This window comes from Pipra filicauda, unplaced genomic scaffold (genome assembly GCF_003945595.2).
Source record: "Pipra filicauda isolate LSUMZ 115617 unplaced genomic scaffold, ASM394559v2 scaffold72_size3293161_pilon, whole genome shotgun sequence".
NCBI classification, from domain to species: domain Eukaryota; kingdom Metazoa; phylum Chordata; class Aves; order Passeriformes; family Pipridae; genus Pipra; species Pipra filicauda.
Genome location: NW_024104898.1, coordinates 243136 through 266228, shown reverse-complemented (window position 1 = coordinate 266228; position 23093 = coordinate 243136). Strand labels below are relative to the sequence as shown.

The 23093-nt window shown below is 41.8% G+C and overlaps 1 protein-coding gene and 1 long non-coding RNA gene across 5 annotated transcripts; one reads left to right on the top strand and one right to left on the bottom strand.

Annotated features, from left to right (window-relative positions):
• Nucleotides 1-15207: 15207 nt before the first annotated feature.
• LOC113995284 (N-acetylneuraminic acid phosphatase) lies at nt 15208-17694 on the bottom strand. Its single transcript, XM_027735191.2, has 2 exons — nt 17337-17694; nt 15208-17161 (listed from the first exon to the last, which is right to left on the bottom strand). The coding sequence occupies exons 1-2, from the start codon at nt 17424-17426 to the stop codon at nt 16466-16468; spliced, it is 786 nt and encodes a 261-aa protein (XP_027590992.1). The 5' UTR covers nt 17427-17694; the 3' UTR covers nt 15208-16465.
• LOC120324857 lies at nt 17554-22256 on the top strand. Of its 4 annotated transcripts, XR_005566523.1 has the most exons (5): nt 17554-17961; nt 18093-19763; nt 20349-20404; nt 20817-20937; nt 21136-22256. It is a non-coding gene; the product is annotated as an uncharacterized LOC120324857 (long non-coding RNA). The 4 variants fall into 4 exon arrangements; XR_005566520.1 differs by having other exon boundaries at nt 17555-17961; nt 20817-21997; XR_005566521.1 differs by having other exon boundaries at nt 17555-17961; nt 20313-20404; nt 20817-21997.
• The last annotated feature ends 837 nt before the right edge of the window (nt 22257-23093 follow it).

The window sequence follows — 23093 nt, the reverse complement described above, 5'->3', positions numbered from 1 at the left end:
GCCCTCTTGTCTTGCTGATAGTTGCCTGGGAGAAGAGACCAACCCCCACCTGGCTACAACCTCCTTTCAGGGAGTTGTAGAGAGTGATGAGGTCTCCCCTGAGCCTCCTCTTCTCCAGGCTGAACAAACCCAGCTCCCTAAATCTCTCCTCATAGGACTTGTGCTCAAGTCCCTTCACCAGCCTTGTTGCTCTTCTCTGGACCAGCTCCAGCACCTCAATGTCCTTCCTGAACTGAGGGGCCCAGAACTGGACACAGCACTCGAGGTGTGGCCTCACCAGCACTGAGTACAGGGGAAGAATCACTTCCCTGGTCCTGTTGGCCACACTGTTCCTGATGCAGGCCAGGATGCCATTGGCCTTCTTGGCCACCTGGGCACACTGCTGGCTCATGTTCAGCTTCCTGTCAATCCAAACTCTCAAGTCCCTGTCTGCCTGGCTGCTCTCCAGCCACTCTGCTCCCAGTCTGTAGCACTGCATGGGATTGTTATTCTTTTATAAACCAGTGAATTTTGCCTTAGGCAATTTGTTTGTTTACAACTCCTGTTCCTTTGGGTAGGAACCATATCTCCTTAGGGCCAGGTATATTTGAATGTGCACGTCTTCGTTTTTATTTCTAATGTATAAAACAGAAATGCCTGTCAGCCTCTGAAAACAACTGTCTTTTCAGCTATGCTGTCATGGCAGACTGGTTTCATTTAATATTTTATCCAGTCCTTTTAGTACACAATGCAGCTCATTTGTTACTCACTGAGGCATCATTCTGAGTGTATTAACAGCACATTAAATTCCTGTCCAGCTATGGTTTCACAGTGCAAAGGGCAGCGCTCAGTGCAAACCTATGTCCTGATGATCCCCAGCCCCAGGCTGCTGATTTGCTCCTTTTGGTCTTTCCATGGGGATTATGGCTGCCTAAACCTTCTCTCGAAACTGGGGTTCCCTAACATAAGTAATATTTACCTTCAAATTATGCTGCATAATTTAAATTTAGTCGTTTAATCTAAAGACACTCTTTATTTAGTTTTAAAAGTTATATATACCAGTTGAAGGTAGTGATAAACTCAATTAACTAGGCTGATATAAACCTTATTTAAATCAAATTAAGTGCATTTCTGCAGCAGTTAGCATCTATTTCATTAGATGTGATTAAAAACTGCTTGGGAGTTAAATTGGTGTGACTTTGAATATAGATAAAGCCAAGGGAAGATAGAACTGGCAGCTGAGCCTGAACCAGACTGGAAAGTTTGGAGTCCTTCTTTGTGCCCAGAACACCAGAGCTTTGTTTCTTTTAATTAAAACTGAGATACTGCAGAATGTAATGGATGTTGTTTAGAAAAACTGCCCCCTTGTTTCTGATAATTGGATTTTTCTAGCCCAGATTAATATCCTACTATGCCATTTTACTGCATCCAAGAGGATTCCTCCAAATAATTAAAAAATGAGTGCTGAAGACTGTAACCACCTCATTAAGATAAACTTACAACAACATCTTCGGTTCAAATAAGGAGTTCCTTTCTTTTATTCTGGAAAGAGGCCACAGTTTGTTTAGTTTGGCAGCGGCAAGGAACTGATTTTTGTGTATGCAAAAAAGCTTTTTAAGCCATTACTGCTGAATCACTGTGTCTCAAGTAACACGAAATTGGACTAGTAAACTTTGACAAGGGTCTGCAGAAACTAATTTTGAGATGGTTACAGCAAACAAGTAATGAAAAATAAAATATACGTGAAAGTGTAAATATTTCCAGAGAACTTCTGACATGCAGTCTTACACCAAACGGGCTGATAAATGTATCTGCCAATATGTGATGTTAGAAATAATAGCTACTCTGTTTATTCATTGGAATTCTGTTATCAGTTTTTTTATCGTTAATATACTATGTAGAAATATTCCTTTGTTAAGCTAAAGGAAGGCTTGCTATGTGATCAGCTGATATTACAATGACAGATCTAATTCACATATGCCATTTTTTGTTAGTGTCTGCATTTTTTTTCTGAAGAATTGATACAGAAAATGTCTGATACAATTTAGTTCTAAAAAAATACACAACCTGGGAAAGGTACTTGGCCTATCTAGGAAGAACTTGTTGGAAAACTTCAGCGGAAAAATATTTGTAGGCACTGGAGGAGAATGAGAGGGGTAAAAAGGTCCATGTGAATGTCTAGAAAATAAATTAAAATTACTGGAGCTGTATCAATGAACAGGGTCAGAGGGCCATCTGCAGTTAGTGGCCAAGAAGGCCAATGGTATCCTGGAGTGCATTAGGAAAAGCATTGCCAGCAGGTCAGGGAAGGTGATCCTACCCCTCTACTCAGCCCTGGTGAGGCATATCTGGAGTGCTATGTCCAGTTCTGAACTCCTCAGTGCAAGAGAGACATGGAGCTCCTGGAGCAGGTCCAGTGCAGGATTACAAAGGTGATTAAGGGACTGGAGCACCACTTTTATGAGGAAGGGCTGAAGCAGCTGTGCCTGTTGAGCCACCAGAAGAGACAACTGAGAGAGGACCTCATTAATGTCTATAAGTATCTGAAAGGAGGGTATCAAGCGAATGGAGTCAGGTTGTTCTTGGCAGTGCCGAGCAATAGGACAAGATGCAATGGGCAGAAACTGATGCACAGGACATTCCTCCTGAACACGGGGAAGAACTTCTTTACTGTGCAGGTGACTGAGCACAGGCACAGATTGTCCAGAGAGGTTGTGGAGTCTCCCTCACTGGAGATATTCAAGAACCATCTGCATACAATCTTGTGCCATGTGCTCTAGGATGACCCTGCTTGAGCAGGGAGGTTGGACCAGATGACCCACTGGGGTCCCTTCCAAGCTGATCCATTCTGAAAGTTGTGTGTGCTTATGCTTATCACATAGGGGAGTCCCTGGGGCTCTGCTTAAACAGGGTACTAAGGTACAACCCTAACTATAAATCTCAGAGCAGACTGATGGCACTTGCACATTTGAAATCTTAGTAGGCTGATGGGCACTCCTCTCGCTTTTTGATGGCTGATTTTAGATTGAAAGTTGTGCAGTGCATAACTTACTCAGAACTTCTTCTCAGGAAAAAGATCACATCAAAAGCTGTTAAATCTAGTAATGTCACACTTACAGAGGTAAATTTTTAGCGTCTACTTATAGAAATATATTATTTCAAAGTAACATTTTTTAAAAATCTTATTTCTGGCTCCGATTATCAGCAGTATCTTGTTTACTCTGTACTATGTACCATCTGGACTTTGACATGGTCCACCACAATATGTTTCTCTCTAAACTAGAGAGGAATGGATTTAATGGGTGGACTGATTTGATGGTCAGTGGATGAGGAATTTGTTGGATGGTTGCATCTACAAAGTAGTGGTCAGTGACTCAGTGTCCTGATGGAGATCAGTGACAAGTGGTGTTCTCAGGGGTCCACATTGGGGCCAACACTGTATAATATTTTCATCAGTGACAGACAGTGGAATTGAATGCACCCTCAGCAAATTTGCAGAGACACCAAGCTCAGTGGTACAGGTGACACTCCTGAAGGACGGGATGCCATTCAGAGGAATATGGACAAGCTTGAAAAGTGGGTCCATTTAGTAAGGTCAAGTGCAAGATCCTGCACCTGGGTCAGAACAACCCCTGGTATCAATACAGACTGGGGGATGAACAGATCAAGAGCAGCCCTGCCGAGAGGGACTTGAGAGTGCTGGTGGATGCAAAGATGCACATGAGCTGGCAATGTACACTTGCAGCTCAGAAAGCAAATCGTGTCCTGGGCTGTATCAAAACAGTGTGGCCAGCAGGTCGAGGGAGACGATTCTGCCCCCCTACTCCACTCTTTTGAGACTCCACCTCTAGTGCTGCATCCAGCTCTGGGGTTCTCAGCACAGGAAGGACATTGAACTGTTGGAGCTACTCTGGAGAAGGACCACAAAAATGATCAGAGGGCTGGAGCAACTCTGTTGTGAAGACAGGCTGAGAGAGTTGGGGTTGTTCGACCTGGAGAAGGGAAAGCTCCAGGGAGACCTTATTGCAGCCTTTCAGTACCTAAAGGTGGCCTGCAAGAAAGACAGAGACAAACTTTGCAGGGTCGGTCGCAATAGGACAGTGGGTAATGGCTTTAAATTAGAAGAGGGTAGATTTAGACTAGATATAGGAAGACATTTCTTGCGATGACGGTGAAGAAACACTGGAACAGGTTGCCCAGGTTGCCCAGGTTGCCCATCATGGTAGATGACCCATCCCTGGAAACATACTAAACACAACAAACATCGCTTAGAAGAATATAAGGAAAGCAGTGATGATATTTGTAACTCAAAAAGTACCAGCTGAAGGAAACATCTTCACACAGAGAAGATATATATTGTTCTCGATTAGGCTGCGTTTGTAGTAAGGTAGGGGTTAGATGTCTCTTTTCATATGACATATCTCAGGTATTTTTGTCTCTTTTCATATGACATATCTCAGGTATTTTTGTCTCTTTTCATATGACATATCTCAGGTATTTTCTTTGGGCCACATAGTTACATGGGATATTTTAAATAACTATTATGGAGATTTCATGTGCTGGGTGAACTAGATAGGTCCCAAAAGCATATTTGAAAACATTCCAGGTGTCAGTGGGAAAGTGAAAGGTAATGAAGGTGATGGGTGCCGTGGGCCCAGTGATTGTATCTGAAATACCTGCACATTTTGATTGGTTTTCTGGTTTTTGGCACTTGTTTGCAAAGTGTAAGAAGCTCATATCATAATCTATTCTAAATGAAAAATGCAAGCTATATGCAAAATATATAAATTTTATCTTAATTGTAGGGATATTTTGTTGAGATTTTGTCAGAAGATTTTGTACTAGAACATTTGCCTGAGGCCAACTCAGTGAGTCAGTCCAGTGTGCTGTCTGCAGAGGTGGCATGTTGTAGATGACTGAGTAGGAGGAGGATAGGAAGTAAGGCTGTTCCTTTCCCCAGTAAGCAGTCTTAGCTGCTGACCGTAGGTGTGGCAGAAATTTCCAGAGGCATAAGCTGTATCCAGACCATTCTGTTCAACATTTTTGGATATGTCCTCCACAAATTGGTTTAATCTTCCAGAAAACATTTATACTTTGGCAATCACAACATACTGTGGGAATTAATTCTGCATTTAACATGTAGGATGTCCCTCTTGCCTGATATTGATATAACTCCCACTTGCCTTGGGCTCACCTGCAGAGATCCTGAGGTGCCGTTGCTCAGAATTTCTCCACTTTCTTCTCAGCAGTGCTCAGAATAAGGTTCTTACTACTCTACATACTGGGTTCTTCTGCGTGCCAGAATGCTACATGCTGACAAATACCTGCCACCAGCTATGGGTTTCATCTTGGGAAATTCCAGGTAAACATGATCCCTCAGCCTCTTGCAGTTAACAGCTGCTACTTTTGCTCAAAGGGAATTCCCACTGACTTTGATCTGTGGGAGAGGACATCACCCCGGTTTTTACCATTACAGTGAGGTAATTAGCTAAAATTAGCTAAAATATTTGTCAGGGACATATGACAGTAGCAATTTCACACACAGCAGGTCAGACTTTTCCACTGCTTATCTTAGTCATGCTTTGCTCTTAACAAAGTTCTCTCTCCACTCCAGTGAAAGAGAGAAAAAGAAAACAAGAGTAGCAAATACAGCACAAGGCACATAATTACTTATTAGTCTTGTGAAATAGCCTTTTACAATCTCGGCGGTCAAAGCTGCAATGACCATTTGTATTAACTCTTCCAGACTTCTAGCATCAAAAGTTTGGTATTTTGTGTCATTCTGACATAAGTAAGGCACAAGGATCCTTTAAGATTATTGTACTCCCCACAGTTGGTGTGTGTGTCAAACAGGCAGTCACTTAAACAAGATAGCATCCTGCCTTCTAAGCACCAAGGAAAGGTCTCTGGGGTGGTGTAAGGGCATTTTCTCTGTGCAAACATCTGATAATATTAATTCACATTGAAAAATACCTCCTCTAACACTAAGTCTATTGAGAAAGCCCCAAAATGATCCAGGTGCTTTTAGGAGAAGACATGCAGCAGAAATGTGGGGGTTTGAGTGTGTACTCTAATTCATAGTTCCTTGGCGGAGGTGCTTCCCTGTGGCAGCACTTCTCCTGCACGGCCGTGCCCTCAGGTGAGAAGATTTGCTGACTGCAAGGGAAGGTTTTGAGTCACGCCAATACTTCACTGTTTATTCGCATTATATGGACAGACCCTGCCCCCAGGCTGCTGTTCTTAGCCTTGGAGAGCTTCAGGGGAGGCTTTGCCTCATGTTCAATGATGATGGCCACTAATCGGAGCCAAATATATCTGTCTCGACCCCGAGCTTGCTGTGTGACTATTAGCCAGTCACTTTGGTTTGTTGAGTCTTGTTCTGTCTCTGCTAAGATGAAGACAGCAGTATTTCTATGCCTCACAGTGGGAACACTCTTTACTGTCCAGCATGTTCTCTTTGTCGTCTTACAAATTCTGTCAGGATAAAACCTAGGGATTTTTAAACATTTTTTTGCTCTGGTCGACTGAAGCAGTAGCAGCAGGTCCAGCTGTACTGCTGGTAATCTGGCAGCCCTGGAGCTGCAAGTGGCTCACCAGCATGTTGATCTGCTGTCCTGTCTACACACAGCATCAGAGGAGTGCCAAGTGTACACTGTGTAAGGTGCACTACACCTTATGGTACAAGTTTCTGAAATGCAGAAGCCCGCTGCAGGTGTTGGTCAGTTTTTCTGTCCTCTTGGGGTCAGTGTGGTGACTGGGGTGGGACAGCCTGTGATGGGGCAGTTGGACTGGGGTGTTAGAGACAGTGAGCTGGATCTGCTGAAAAACTGATCCCAAACTGCCACCTGCTGAGCCTGGAAGAAACATGCAGCAGAAATTCCTGCCTATGTTCAAGGCTTCCTCAGGAGGGAACCTAAAGCGTGACTGTGTGCCAAAATCCAAGTCAGTAGCCAGGGGCAGATACTAAACACAGTGTCACTGGGCACATGAATGAAAGTTAGCCCACGTCTTCATGTGCCCAAACAGGAACAGTGGTGTTGAATGTAGAACCATGGCCTGAATTGCTGGTCTGGGGGTGCAGCCAAGAACTCTACAGAGTGAGAAAAAATATGATATAGTAGCAGATAACAGCTTAAGTAATCCTTTACATGAGGTCATAGAAATAAAGTTCTGCTGTGTTGTTTAATTATAGGTAGAGAAGCTCATCACGAGAATTTTGAAATGATAAAGGTGCCACTGCAGCATCAGATGCAGGAAAAAACTTCCTTTTTCTTTAAATAAATCAAATGCCTTTGCAATATAAATCAAATTCAGCTCAAGCACAGTGCACCAGTACTTAGAAAGCTGGATTTTGTTTGGCACCATGATGTTATAGGAAACTTGTTGCAGATCCTCTTCATGATGCTCATTTTCAACTGACTGTTGAACAGTTTGCAAAATACATCACAGATCCTCATACTTCAAATAAAGATAATAATTATCCACCTAGATCAAAACCTCTTCTAAGCAAGGCTATTTTGCCATTTATGTTTACAATGCCTAGTAAAATGGGATCTCATAATAATTTATGATGTCTGGAGAACAGTGTGAAGTGAAAAGAAGGCTGTTTGGATTTAATTTATGCTTAACAAGTATGCTTTATTTTTAAAATAGTGCAGGAGAAAAAAAAAGGAGCATGGAAACAAACAACTACTAACAACAACAAAACAACAGCCAAAAACTATGTTTATATATACATGTAGCAAACCTCTAATGCCACCTGCTGAGGAAACACTGAAAATGAGAAAGAAATCTCCAGCAGACCACTAATTGCATTATTCTTGTTACTGATTTCTTTTAAAATTTATATTATATAAAAAAAAAGAAAATATTTTAAGAAAATTAGATGTGTTACTCTGAGTATAATCAAGTGGTTGTACATTCAAATACCCAAGTGATAGGAGTTTCTTTTCAACCCTACTCCAGACACTGACTCCTTGTAATCAAAAATTGGTCCTACTGTTCAATTTTCTTTCTTCACTCCTAAATTAGCCATCAAAAAAAATTATCCTGAAATACATTTCCATCTTTTAATGTGTGAAGGATAGCTTATTAGCAGCACTGACTCCTTAAGGATATCACTTTAGCACTCATCAATAGAGGAAAAAAAAGCCATTTTCTTAAGCAAACCCTGTTACAGAGCAAGTACATACAACCCCAAATACAGCATCGATCTTTCTTAGTAGAAAATAGAAATAGAAAAACAGTGAGGCTTATTTTTTAATATCCTTAGAATATTTTAAGCTAGCATGAACCTGCTGATATCTGAACAGTTGTACTGTGGCACTAAATGCACAGAATGGGTCAGATTGAAAAGGATCACTGGTGAGGTCATCTGGTCCATCCTCCCTGCTCAAGCAGGGTCCCTAGAGCATGTTATTCAGGATTGTGTCTAGAGTTTTGCCAGTGAGGGAGACTCCACAACATCTCTGAGTGATCTGTTCCAGTGCTTGGTCACCTGCACAGGAAAGAAGTTCTTCCTCATGTTCAGGAGGAACTTCCTGTGCATCAGTCTGTGCCTATTGCTTCTTGTCCTATTGTTTGGTACCACTAAGCAGAGCCTGGATCCATCCTCTTGGCACCTCCCTTCAGATACTTATAGACATTGATGTGACCTCCTCTCAGACACCTCTCCTGGCGGCTCAACAGACACAGCTGCTTCAGCCTTTCCTCATAAGAGAGGTGCTCCAGTCCCTTAATCATCAGCAAATTTGCAGCATCTCTTGCATACTACTTACCCTGCAAATATACACAAATACTGCTGCTCTACAGAAAAGAGAAAACCAAATGAAAAGTCGTTTGGATGGACAGAGTATTGTTAAACAGGGGGCACAGTATTCAAAATAAAACAAATGGAAATTGTTAACTAGGTAGATTTATCTCAAAGTAAAATACCTGTAAAGTAGGGGCTTGTTTTCATTTTGAGATAGAGCATTTAAATACAGTGTAAAACTATAATAATACAATAGTAAGATGAACCTCTGGCTGCTGCAGTAGCATTTTTTAAAACAGACATAACATTTCACAAAGTAACAGGATAAAGACAACAAATATATCAAATTAGTTTAGGCATCAGGTTGTTAAGCACCTTTTGAAGTTCTTTCAGATGAGAGGGATGGAAGCAGAAAAGTATTTTTAACCAGTTACATTTACTGAAAGGAGAATAAACAAGCTGTTTGTGTCGTTTATGCATTTTCTTCCTGAAAGGAAAAAAGGACTTAGAACATTCAGGACCCTTCTCATTTAAATGTCTGAAACAAAACACAATGGAAGGCATCAACAGTTTGGAAAACAAAGGCTGTCAATCCGTCCACTGTAGACTTCCTGATAAATCCTAACCCCAGTGAGATTTAACAGGCCACATCATTAACAGCAAAGACCACCACACCAGCAGCACAAATGAAAGCTGTTAAGCCTATCAAACAGACAGATGTGCAACACATTACCGTGCAGAGGAAAACAGGACAGTAACTTTGAGGATACTCATTGGCTTAATTCATGAAAAGAATAAAAGAGAAGAGTCTACTGAGACTCTTAATACTCATATAGTGGAAGAACTAATAAAACAGATATTTTGACACATAATGGTTTCAATTCCAGTTGGACCTTTCTGTTACACTGGTTACTGCCTCAGGAAAATGGTCTTCCCACATCTGCCTGAATGCACTACCACCAAGCACACTCAGCAACAACGCAAGCAAATTGATGCCTAAAATCCAGGAGGAAAAACTCACCAGGCAATATTAGTACAGATAAAATATAGAGCAGGTCTTTGATGAAGGCCTTCTGGTGCTAGGAGTACAAAGGCACACACCCGTGTCCAGGGGTTCTACAATTTTATAGTACTATCCATCCAATCCAAGAACTATCCACCCCCAGATCCTCCCCAGAATTGTCCCCCTGGCATGCTTCCCCAGAATTGAGTTGGAGGTTTCAAGACCTCTTTCTTCCTCATCTTCCTCCTCCTCGTCCTTCCGGCACACATTATCCTTGGAGCTTCTCCAAGGTTCCGGGCCTCCAAAGTTGCCTTGGCTACAACCTTGTTGGTGATGTTGTTTTGGCCTAGGGTGCATATGTTCTTAAACAGGGTGCGTTTACTACAGTCTTTCCTTGAAAAAAACCCTAAACAAGTCTAAAGAATTTAGAAAATTTGATATATAGTGTGAGAAAAGGTTCGATAAACTACTATTCTAAAGTGTGAGAAACTACACAGCTATACTAAAAATCCATGTTTACTGCACAGCTACATTAAAATCTACAAAAAGTTAAAAATCCTAAAAATTCTAAGGCATCAAAATAAGAATTGGATTTTGACTGGAAAATATAATATGTTGAAATACTTTCCACTTCATCTTCACAGTTTCCATCTTAGTTTCCCTGGGAAAAAAAAGCCATAACTATTCTAAGTTACTAGAATTCTAAGTTACTAAAATCACTGAAAAGTATGAAAGTTTCCTAATTTCTTGATCTAAAACATAGATCTTAGATTACCACAGTCATAAATGCTCAGATACACCTCTGTAACTCACTGGCCCTGTATTTTGTTCCAGGTGGAGGAGTTACCATCCCTGGAGGTGTTTAAGGAAAGACCGGTTGTGGCACTCAGTGCCATAGTCTAGTTGACGTGGTGGTGTTCAGTCATAGGTTGGATTCTACAATTTCAGAAGTCTTTTCCAAGCTAAATCATTCTTTGATTTCCAGTGCAAAATACAAAACGCACCTAACAAAGACGTGTATTCACAGATTAAATACTTTGAATAAAATGTATATTAAAATGTAGTTGAAGCTAACACATGTAGTTTCTTCCACGTTGTCTAGTAATGTTATTTCCAAAATATGAATAAGTTGGATTTTCCCAATGTGACAGTATTATTTTTTATTATAATTTTGAATATAATTATAATTTGAATATATTTTTGAATATAAATTATGATGGCCAGTCACAGACTGAACAGACACTGGGAAACTGGTAAAATGATGAATACTGTTTTGTTCTCCTCACAACAGTCACTTCTTACGTTAACTGATCATCAACACTGATTTTGAAACTTAGAGAGAAGTATCTTAGATTTAGTATTTGAAACTTGCCTTTTAAACCTTAATATCTATAGGTGACTAACAGAGGATTTTGTTTGGAGGCTCGTTTTTCCTTTTTTCTTTTTTTTTTTTTTAATTCAAACATTTTTACTTTTTTTCTTTTTAATGACAAATTTGCCTAGTCTCTGTGATACGAAAGTAAGTTTCTTTGGAGGAAAGACCATTTAAAACAAATACATGCTTGCAGCACACAACTGCTGCAAAGCTGGTACTAAATGTATGCACTTAACATGATCTTGCAACAAAAGTTGCAAGTGGTTTTCATTGCAGTGCTCTGCAAATTTCATCCCAAATGCTAGATACCGTTGTGATTCAGAAAGATATGGAAACACAAGCAATGAAATAGATGATGGAGATCAATTAGCTGAGGGAGAAGTGGAAGGTAGAAGTCACTTGCAGATGATCTTACAGAAATGAGCATACAAATCTTACTTAAACTTGTGAAGGTCCACTGATGTAAATGGCAACAACTTCTTATGTTAAATTAGACCCTATGAGATGCTATTATCTAGTCTTTGGTGAAGTGTTGACTTGAGAAACATGGTTTGCACTTTTAAAGTACTGAAATTTCCCACATTAGCATCATAATTTAGTTTCATATTTTTTAAGTGCATTTTTTTCTGGCATTTGAGGGCTGTTCAACAGAAGCCTCTCACGCAACCTTGTTTTTAGTAGAAGAAATAAAAGGTCAAAATATGCTATATGGAGCAGGCGATGTGATTCTCTGTGTCTAGGTCCCTTGCAACATAGGCAAAAAGTTGCAGTTTTTGCTGTAGGCACAGCTGACATCATCTCTACATTGTTGTGTCTCTTGTATGTGCACAGCGTGATCTAGAAAGCGGGTCATAATGGAGACAATCCCACTGCAAGGCTGATAGTACAAGCTGTGCACAAAAGAACTGTATACAGCTACATACAGCAGAGATACATTGCCTTTCTATTTGTTGTGCTTCTCAACGTGTTCAAATGATTTCCAGATGATGAGTTTTGTTAGTATAGAATTAAGGTAGGATTTTAAATTTTCTTTAAAGGCCTCATGATAACCTGGCACATTTTAGAGCCAAAGCTGAAAAACTAGTCACTACATATCTGAACAGAAGAAATTGCTATGATGGATCAGACTACTTCAATTTAGTTCAAAGCCCTATTACTGGTGTTGTCATGTCACAAAAGCTTCAGAGGAAAAGGCAAGTAGAACTGGTTCAGGTTAGAGGGGGTGTGGCAAGTTGTCCATTGTCTGTAGTTCAGGAAATACAAAACCCCTTACCTTTTACCCCATCCAAACATCTTATCTCTTTGCATTAACTTAGTATTCTAATGAAAGCTACTTATTTCCTGTATAAAACATCCAGGTCACCTTCCAAGATCCCTAACTTTTTGTTAAAGTTTTCAAGTGCGTAAGAAAACATCCTCATTTCTGAGGCTTTCACTGTCCAGCTTAATGCCTTACATATACAAAGCTTTCTCAACAAGAGCAGAAATCCTGTGCTGTGCAGGTCTGTGATACTTCAGACAGCTGGTTGGCACGGCCAAGAGCCCATGATAGAGGCTGAGCCCCCCTTTACTCAGTTTAATGCCCTATCCTCATCTACAGTACTTTTAAGTACTTCCTTACCTCTCCCCGTCTGTCTCCACAGGTCCAGAAGATGGAGACTTTGTTCCACTACCCAATGGAAAACTGCCAGGGCAAAGCTTGCTTTTCTGCAGCTGAGAAAGTCACAAAGTGAGCAACCTCCCACTCTCCCCTCTCCTAAGTCACATAGAAGTCAGTGTAGCAATAGCTCAGATACGGCTTTGTGCACCCATAACCTGCTGGAATGGGTGCCCTGGACTTGAGATTTCTCTATTTGTTTTCTCTGCTTTGCAGCCTGTCTTTATGCTGCTGCAGCAGCCAGTGCCACGACATCAGGACACACGGGCTTATCTGAGCTGGCATTCAGCTTGGTAAGTCAAGTTCAACTAGCAAAGAACTGCAGTTAGCAATTCAACACACACAATCAGTCCAAGAATCTTCATAAAGACATAATTACATTCCAGGCTCTGTTTAAAATTATGGAAACTATACCCAGTCACCACATTTAAATGTGAATTCATGGATTTTAAAGCCTAATTCTGTGCTATTTTTAAAAAGAAACAAAACTCTTGCCTTTTATTGTAAACTGGGTCTCAAAAGTATTTCTCCACAGCAATACAGAACATTAAAACATATGTTTTATAAATAAAATACTTTTATTAGACTAGTACATGGGTTATTTTAAATCAAGAATTAAAATACAGTTGTATTATACTACTGTTTCAGTTCATTTCACTAAAGTCAAAGTTACTGTAGATTACTCAGGAGGTAATATTTATCTGGAAATTTTTTTTTTTTTTAAATATAAGTAGACTTGCTTTTTCCTCTTTTTATTAAGCATGTTTTGGCTATATAATTTAAACTAGACAACTTAGCTAATAGAGCATAATACTAAGCAAAACCAGAACTTAACTGGAACTGTTAATAAACTGTTTTACTGATCTGTTCCTGCTTCTGATGTGAAAATTATCCCATCACTACATTTATGCTTTCATTTCATTAAATACAATTATTTTTCATTGTGCTCTCTGAAAGAGCTCCATCCAAGAAAAACATTTAGAGATACTCCAGACAACTAATCCAGCTTATTGGGTAACTGCTTCTAAAAAGACTCCTAGATAGAGAAAACTCTTCTATCGTTTCTTCTTGTTTTATAGAAGCATCATAACACTCTTTACCTACTTGGACACCAGCCACATCCTGGTACAGTACTCAGAAATGGAAAAACATACTTGGGTGTGGCCTCTACAGACCACACTGTCACCTGAGCATTCAGTTACAGTGGTTTTCTATAGAGTCGGAAATGTAAGAAAACAGCTGGCCACAGCAAAACAAAGACCAGTCTCTTCTAAAACAAGAGACCCTTTATACAATAAACAGGCTCAGTGTGCCACTTCAGAATGATGCAGTGGCAAGACAATATAAGACTCAACTTAGATTAAAAAATGGTAACCTGGTGTATATATATCTTTCAAGCCCACAGATAGACTTGTGAATTATTTCAATTTGCTGTTCTAAATATCAGCTGTATCAGAAACCTCATTCTGGCCTAAGTTCTACTATCTTGCTGCTGTGCAAACAAGGTAAAGTTAGTTACCCTGCAGCTCCTTTGGGATGCTGTTACAAGCAACGTTGTTGCTTTTGTTTCAGATAGTATGATTACATTACTTCAGGGATCGTGTAACCTTTTGGATACATTTCTATTTTTACATGGTATCTCTCATAGGCTCAATGACAATAATTTTTCTGTCAATCCTCAGTTGAAAGAAATCTTATTAGCATTGCTTTGCTCATCACCTAAACCAGTGGCTGTTTTCATGCTCCTCAAATGCAAAATAAAATATTAACTTAGGTCTTTTCCTACAGTAAGAAAGGTGTGTCAAGTCAGTCCCACTGAGTCTTGTTATTGTACCACTGTAATGGGATCATTTTCAGCATGTGCCCCCCATTTCCTCAGAGGAATAAGCGGGGCCTGTCTCTGTGCTCTTCATTGATCCTGATGTCTCAACAGTCTTGGCTAGATAGGGTGAAGAACCCGGACTGCTTTATCTTTTTTAAGGGACAATTGGATGAAAGGGGTTCCAGCTTTAATAAGTATTTCCTTTTCTTCCCCTCCCCCCCACCAGTGTAGGAGCAATATAAGTTGATGGAACTTAAACTCCTTGTCAAATAATTTAACCCAGACCAGTAACACCCTCATGATGTAACATCCCATCCTGATGACTCTGTCATTCTATGAAAGACTTAACTGCATTAACTTAAATTCATGTCAAGTTAAAAGGAGGAACCTCTCTCATATAGGATTTCTTCTGCACACCCATTTCATGGTAGGTTTCTGTATTTTTTTGCTGATCTTTTATTGCTGCCCATATGCCAGACATTCTTCTGCCAGCATCCAAATATATCTGTTTTCAAAAGATTTAACATGGATTTATTTTAAAATACAAAATTTGATTGTTCATATATAGTCTGATATTTATCCCAATGTATATATAGCAAACAGGGCTGAAAAACACAGATTTTCCAACAAGTGTTTACATTTCCATTTAATATGAGAATACTTTCCCGTTATATAGTAAGAATATGAAGTACAGAAAAAACAAATTAATATAATGATCTGGGAAAGAGAAATGTTACTGTTTTAGAGAGTCATCTCCTGCATCTAGAGGAAATATCACACATACCTTATAAAGTTGTACACAGTACTGTAATATATATGACATAATTTTCCAATTTCTTGGAAGAGAGTCATGAAAGCCATTTATAAACAACTAGCTCGTATTTTCTCCAGAATAAATCACACGAATTACATGTAGAAACTGGAGTAAGGAGGGATTATATAGCAGTGCCATTAAAACAGTCCAAAAAAAGCACTGATCCTACAGTGGAATCTGAGTAGTCATACACCTGAGCAAGACCAAGAACAGCTTCTCCAAAAAGTCTGATCAAAATTCATTAATAAAATCAGACAGAACAATAATATTAGCATTTGAAGAGTATGACAGTACAGTAAGATCATTGAAAATATCCCTGTTTTATCAATTACATTCCAACAAAAATCATAATCTGAATCACAAGTATACTGCATAGCTGCATAAGCACCAAGATAATATAAAGTAAAAGCTTATCCATCGAGTCCTTCTGATAAAAGGTCCCCTATAAAAATGCCAATTTTTAATGTACATTTAAGTACTTATAGCAAGAGGTACTGATTCCATAAACGAAGTCACTGCAAAGTCTGAAAAAAAAATCTAAAACTTGAAAAAAATCAAAAGTAGAGCATTTTCTAATGGTCTGAGAAACAGCAAAATTCACTCCAGTTCCTGAGATAAACTGCAGATCAATTGTGAAAATTCACCAGATTGTACCACACTCTCTTTCCCACCTTCTCTTACACACTGCACACAAGGTCGGTACTGAAGCATCTACTAAACTCACAAGTCAGCAAAGCATGTGAAAGCTCAAAACATTCATATTTCCTTTTCCATTATAAAAACAAGAGACTGGTAACTTAGGTGAGAGACAGATAGACTTTTACCACAGTCTGTCAAAATAATTTCCAGGCAGAGGCAGTTGTTTTAAACTAACTGCACTTACATCTTTTAAAACTAATATAATTTTGTGTTTCTATCCTGTTTTCACTGACAACTGTGCTCTTATTCATGCATCTGCTGTTTAAAAGAGCATTCCGTACATGAGTTCAAACTCCCGGGGTCAAATTTTTTAAAAGAGCATGTGTCACCTAACAGCTCAGCAGGTCTCTGTATGCTGGAACCATCAATGTGCTTCATTGCTACTAGCCATATGGTCAGTTCCTAACTTAGCATTAATGTTGTGCTCCATCTTCTGTAAAACTGCTGGAAGATCCAGAACAGAAGAAATAATATAATGAGGTACTGGGGAGGTATCTACCGGGGTGGTCATTGCTTTGTTTAACCAGACCGTTGCTTTCAAGCCAGCATTCAGGCCTCCTTGAATATCTGTATCTAGAGAGTCACCAACCATCACACACTCTGCGGGCTGCACCCCCAGGAGATCGCAGCAGTAATGAAATATGGATGGCGCCGGTTTCTCTTCTTTCTGCTCTCCCCCTACGACGATAGCATCGAAGTAGGGCTGGCAGGCGCACGCCTCGATCTTCTCCCTCTGCGTCTGCCTGTCGCCGTTCGTGAGGAGCAGCAGGCGAACCCTCTTCCGCAGCTCCGTGAGCATCCCCCGCGTGTCCTCGGCCAGCGTCAGGTGCTGCAGCCGCGTCGTCTTCCACAGGTAATAGCACTCGGCCGCCAGGTCGCGGTTCGCCTCCCCCCCGATGGTCTCCTGGATCGCCTCCTCCCAGTGCGAGATCCGCAGGTCGGTGATGCACATCTTGGCGGGATCGTGGCACTCCTTGAGAAGCTTGGCCTGGACCTTGTCGCAGATGGCGCGTGCCTCTCCCTCGCCGTAGTGGTGCTTGGACTGCAGGGCGCTGATCACCTGCAAGGGACACGGGGCCGCGCGTCAGGGCGCTCCCGGGAGCGGCCCCCAGCTGCATGTGGGCAGGGGAGGGGAGCGCGACACTCGCGGCCCCGCGGCCGCCGGGCCGGGAAGAGCCGGGCCGGGAAGGCCGGTGGCCGCGGACTTAGCGCCGGGAAGGGGACAGGGGCAGTACCTCCTCGATGGCGCGGCGCCCGGCCGCCGCCGTGTCCACCAGCGTGTTGTCCAGGTCGAAGAACACCGCCTTGACGCCGTGCAGCCCCATGGCGCCGCCTCCCGCGCGAGCCGCCCCGCTGGAATAGCGGAGGGGAGCGCCCCGAGCCGCCGGCACAGCCGCCCGTGCCGGGCACAGCACGGCGGGGCCGCCCGGGGCCTCCCGGACCCGCCCCGGGCCTCCCGGACCCGCCCCGGGCCTCCCGGACCCGCCCCGGGCCTCCCGGACCCGCCCCGGGCCTCCCGGACCCGCCCCGGGCCCGCCCCTCGCGTCAGGCCCGAGGGGCGGTGCGGGAGGGGAGCGCGTTCCCCGCTGGGCGGCGGAGGGAGCTCGGCCCTCCCCGCCAGGAAATAAGGGTTGAACTTACGCCAGGCCCTGGAATGGGCTGTGAGGAGACCCCGCCCAGATCCCGAGAGCTTGTGCGGGGCTTGGGCGGGGAAGAAAAGCCTGCGGGAGCTCCGGTGCCCTGGGAGCTGCAGCAGAGTGCAGAGAGAAAGGGAGCCGTGGTGGGGCGGCGGCTGAGCCCGGGATTAGACTGCACCTGCCTGAGGAGGGAGTAGAAAAGAAAGAAAGGAAGGAGGGAGGGGTGAGCAGCCGTGCGGGACGCGTCGGTACCGCTGTCGCGGATGTGGCGGGGAGTGGTGCCACGCCGTGGGATTTTTGGTGTGTGGTTTGGTGTTTTGGTGTTTTGTTTGGTAATTTTTTTCCTCTGTTTAGGAATGCTCTCTAGGTGAGACAACGGACAGCTAGCATCTGATTGGAAAATACCTGTTGAAATGCTGCCAGGGAACAGCTTTGCCGTGAAAGGATTCCTCCCGCGGCGCTTCCACCGGGGAAGGACCGCGCGGCGGCTCTCGCTCCCGTTCCTTGCCTGTTGCCGGCCGTTGGCGGCAGCTCCGCTCCCTGTGCCAGCCCCGGAGATAGCGGCCTCCCTGGTGTCATACCCGCGGCTGCTGTCGCTGGAGAAGCCTGTTACCAGCCTTATAAAAGGTCACCAGCGAGGTCTCTACACGGTGTCGCTGGCGCGTGGCGCCCAAAGATGCCGAAGTCTGTAGGTTTGCGCTTCGGAGCATTCCGTGCACGGGCGTTGGTGAACGGGGAGCTGCACGAGGGAGAAGGAGGACACACGTGAGAGATTCGATTCATTTCGCCTTTCTCGGCTTCCCTGTTGCCTTCTGGAGCGCGTTGTCCCGCAGAGTCACCTGCAGGCAAAGCAAACCGCAGCACCGGAATTGAATTATCCATGAACAAATGTTCGTGATAAAGCCAAAGTCAGTAACTCCACTATTTGGGGAACTGGCATGATAATAAAATATTTGAAGTTCCAAAAGTCAATATTTTCTAAAGCAAATGAATCGGAAAGGCATTCAGATGAAGGCCTGAATGGTTTGATAGGAAGTTTTTTAAGTGTATGTACCAAATGCTGTTCCAGAATAGATCGTTTAACAGCAGGCTCGATTGCTCAAGTAATATTCCAATTGTTCTTTGACAATGTTTTGATAAACATTGATAAATTGATAAAATTTTTATCAGCCAGCAAGCAAATTTTGTTAATTTGATTGATATGTAATACTGCTGATGTTGATTAGGCATTAATAACTAACTGCAATTAGCAAAGCTGGAGGAAACTTTGTTTCTTACCAGAGAAACTGGAAGTTCACCTTTAGATCAGTTTCAGTTCTGCAAACTGCACCTTGGATAGTAATCCCTTTTTCTGATAAAAGATGTTGAGTCACACACAAGGCCAAAATAAACTGTTCTTTAGAGCTTGGTATATGACAATTAGAATTACAGAAGGCAAGCCTTTAAGGAGAGAGGAGGATTCTGAGAAGAAATAGAGATGGCTAAGGATTCTGTAGTTAAGGCAATAGGAGGAATTTTAATAAAATTTCTCTAGTTGACTTTAATAAAATCTGCTACTTTCACTTGATAAAATGGAAAAGGTGTTAGGCCTGTGGATTTCGTGTGCCTTTACTGAATCACTGTTGTGAGATCCTGGATCCGAATCTCACTGAATTATTGATATGGGTCAGAACCAACTCACTGTGAGTGTGTGTGTGCATGTGGGGAAGGGCTGGGCCTGGACCTGCAGATCCCTGGTAAGGCCTGTGCTGAGGGTACAAGGCAAAGCTGGAAGGCAAGGCCTGCAGCCCATGCAGAGCACACGGCATCACTGAAGGCCCTGCAGTCGGGCTGTCAGTCAAGGCAGACCTGACTGGTAGCCTGTCCACACTACACCCCTGCAGCCTGTGACTGGCCACAGCAAAACTCACTCTAGCCTGGAAGGCACTGACTGGATATCCTGCCTGGGAGGGAAAACTAAACTCTATAAATACTCCATATGGTCTCTTCCTCCCTCCCTCTGGTCTTTTCTGCAGCCTGAACCATGTAAGTTGGTAACAATTTCTTTCCTCTTCTTCTCCTTCTCTCCCCTCCCTCTCCAGTTGGCACCACGTGAATCATTGAATTTTGTCAGAAACTATTCTCCATTCCTTTCTCTCTCTCCTTTCTTTCCATCTTTCTTTATTTATTCCTTCTAATCTGTTTTGTTTTACTCTTTTCCTTCTCTTGTGGGTAACTTAAAACCAATGAACTGCATTTTACTAAAGCTGTTGAATGGATTGTTTAGTGGGTGTTTTCTGTGGAATGGGTCTTTGTGCTGAATGTTTTAGTGATATACTTTTTTTCTTGGTTGTATTTTACTCCTGTAAAAACCTTTTGCCAAATATCCTATTTTTCTCACTAAATTAAAAAGAATTTCTCTCAGAGAAGAGTGTATGACTCTTTCTCTGGATGCTAATTAGAGGTTATAATGAACCAAAAGGCCTTTAAAAACTCTTAAATAAAAATGTAACCGCTCTGGTCAGTTTATAGCTTAATCCAACAACTTTTTCAGAATTTACACAGAAAACTGGTTAACAATAGCTGAATTTCTAGGATTCTCTCTACTTAAGAAGATGGCATTTTTTTCAGAAAGCCCTGCATTGCAGTCAGTGAGCAGTGGATCCTACGTGCACCTTTGGGAAAAGGTACATTTCCATAAAATTAATGTTTGTGCTTTCTTTGAGTGTTGGTCAAAGAGGTCATAATTGGAAAATAAATGTCTTAAAGGATTTTATAAGGTATATATTTGATTAGAAGGTTTCAGTTATGGAATTGAAACAGTTAAACCATGAATTATAGTTGTATTTTAAACTTTTTTATTTTCAGTTTTCTCATCAACTGACAGTGCATAGAAAACCTTTGTTTGCTTCAGAGTAGGACCGTAACTGTGAAATGTCCTTTTGTGTATGCTTGGAAAAGTCTCTACAAGGTTGCTGAACTTCAGCCAGCTGTTTGCCATGCTGTATTTATTTGAACCCCCATGGTTAGCAAATAAGCCCACTAATGACAGCTCTATCTATCAGCAAGTGCATTACTTTCTCATTGTTCTTTCTGCAGGCTTGCTAGAGTCTGGAAATGCCTCACAGAAGCTCAGAGCCAGGAAAACAACAGTTATTGGAAACCTAAGTAGGAGACAAGCTGAAATACAAGGTGTACTGCATGTTCTAGAAGTGATAATGTAAGAATGCCATTTTGGTATCCTTAAACAAGCTCCATACATAGAATCAATGGAATTACTCTAGATGGCTTTTAACAAAGAACAACATCATAAATAGTTTCAAAGGAAACCAGTTTTGTCCATACATGCAGAAATAATAAGTTGTGAATTATGTGACTCATATCGTGGTTTGTCCTTTTTTTCTTTCTTCCCCTACAGGATGATTATACTTTGAAGTTCTGTGTTTGGAACTCTCTGATCCTTTTTTCTGCATCCCCACTGGTGTCTGAATGGGTTCCTTGTTAGTTTTGTGAGCACTATGAGAGAGCAGGTGTACTTCCTGGGTGCCCAAGTCATTTCCTTATACTGAGGAAGACCTAAGGCTTACTGCTGTTTTCCCTCTCTCCTCTATGGTTGTTTGGTTTCTGCTGGAGAGAGACCTTGCAGATGGGTGGGAATCAAAGCACAGTTCCATAGGTTTTGTATCTGGGTGGTCAGGAGCAGGTGCTGTGTGTACACAGTGAAATGTATTTGCTCCATACTTTAGATCTTGCCTCTGGAAAGTAATCTTGCATATTTTTCTTTCCAACTTCCACAGAATATATTATTAATTTGGTGGCTGATTTTTTTTCCTTTATCCCAGTAAGAATTTTACTATGAAGTGCCTTAATGTTTAGTGATACCCATAACATGTTTCAAGTTTAATGTATTGAGGAATACTTGACATCCAAGTGGCTCAGCCTGCAAGCTGCAAGTTGAAATACAAACTGGGCTCTGAGTGGGAGCACAAGATGAGGCCGTGAACTGCCAATGTTTGGGATAACAAAGGACACGAAGAAGGCTTTGTCAGCATTTTGATAACAAAGGAGATGAAGACAGGTGATGCCAGCGAGGTGGATGGACATGGAGATGGGAGGCAGGAGGAGAAGACAGAGAAGGAAGAGCCAGAGTGGTGTGTGGGAGAGACTGTGAGGGTATAAAAAAAGCCCAGGTGTTCTAGGCTCAGGGCTTGTTCTTGGAGGAACCGTCTTGAGTTGTTGTTGTGTTACTGTGCCAGGAATAAATTGCCTTGTGGAACGTCTTAGACTCTGCTGAGGGAAACTTTGAGTTGAACTGGTAAGGAAATATGGTCTGTCTGTGTGTGAGTGGGGTGAGTGAGGCGTGTAGGGAGTCAAGTGGGATGCCCATCAGCTCTTTGGAGCCACTCACTGTGAAGGGCCTTTGGTTCCAGCAGTGAAAGTCTCTGGTTCTTGTAAGAGTGACCGCCAGTGAGTCTCATGAATGATCAGACTGGGAAATTTTATTAACAAATGAAGCATTAAAAAATGAGAAATGAGAAACTGCTCTCATTGGAGGAAGTTGTCTGTTGACTTAAATCAAAATAGAACTGTGTGAGAAAATCTGAGCAGGCTGAGTGGATTGACTAACAACATGCAGTTTGGATAAATGCAGACAATCCAGGCTGAAAGAAAAAATGCTTGTTACACTATTTTTTCCCTGCTTTTTAATATTTCTAAATTCCATATGTCCACTTTGGTGTCATCTTTATAAAGTGGAAAATTACCTGTTTAAAATCATCTCTTATCAGTGTGGTGATGTACCATGTAAAAAAATATTTTTAATTTTTTCTTTCTTAATTTACATTAGTGATACAGCTTAATTTGGAGTAACTCATGCTTACTGATCACCTCATTCAAGAAGTATGCCAGATGTAGATTTGGTTAGAAAAAGTGTTTAAGGGCTAAGGAAAAACTTAAAATTATTGTGGAAAAATGGAATGGTGTAAAAAATAAGATACCTAAAATAACACTGAACCAAAAACATAACAGCTGAATTGAAAAATCAAAATTTATAAAGGGCAATACTTTTTATGTGCCATAACTATGGTTTGGATTTTATTTCTCTGGGAATCTGCTGAGGCTGTTGCAGTATTGCAGAGCAGTGGGATACTGATATGAACCCCAAGAACATCTGAATCTGTCGTTAAGTCTGTGACACTTTGTAAGGGATTGTCGGAAAATAAGCTTCAGCTCAGTCAGACCCAATACAGGAATATAAGCTTTAATCGGCTAGTCAGAGAAGGAAAAGGACCACTAAGAAAACATACTTGGATGTATTTGGGAGAAGCTGGGTGCGCCACTGCTCCCTGCTGTCCGTGTTGCTGAGCTATAGTATGT

What these genes read in the sequence shown, in the direction of transcription:
- LOC113995284 (XM_027735191.2), bottom strand. Translation starts at nt 17,426, where the DNA reads ATGGGGCTGCACGGCGTCAAGGCGGTGTTCTTCGACCTGGACAACACG. An exon ending in GGCGCCGCGCCATCGAGGAG is followed by an intron (nt 17,162 to 17,336) that starts GTACTGCCCCTG and finishes TGTCCCTTGCAG; the next exon opens with GTGATCAGCGCCCTGCAGTC.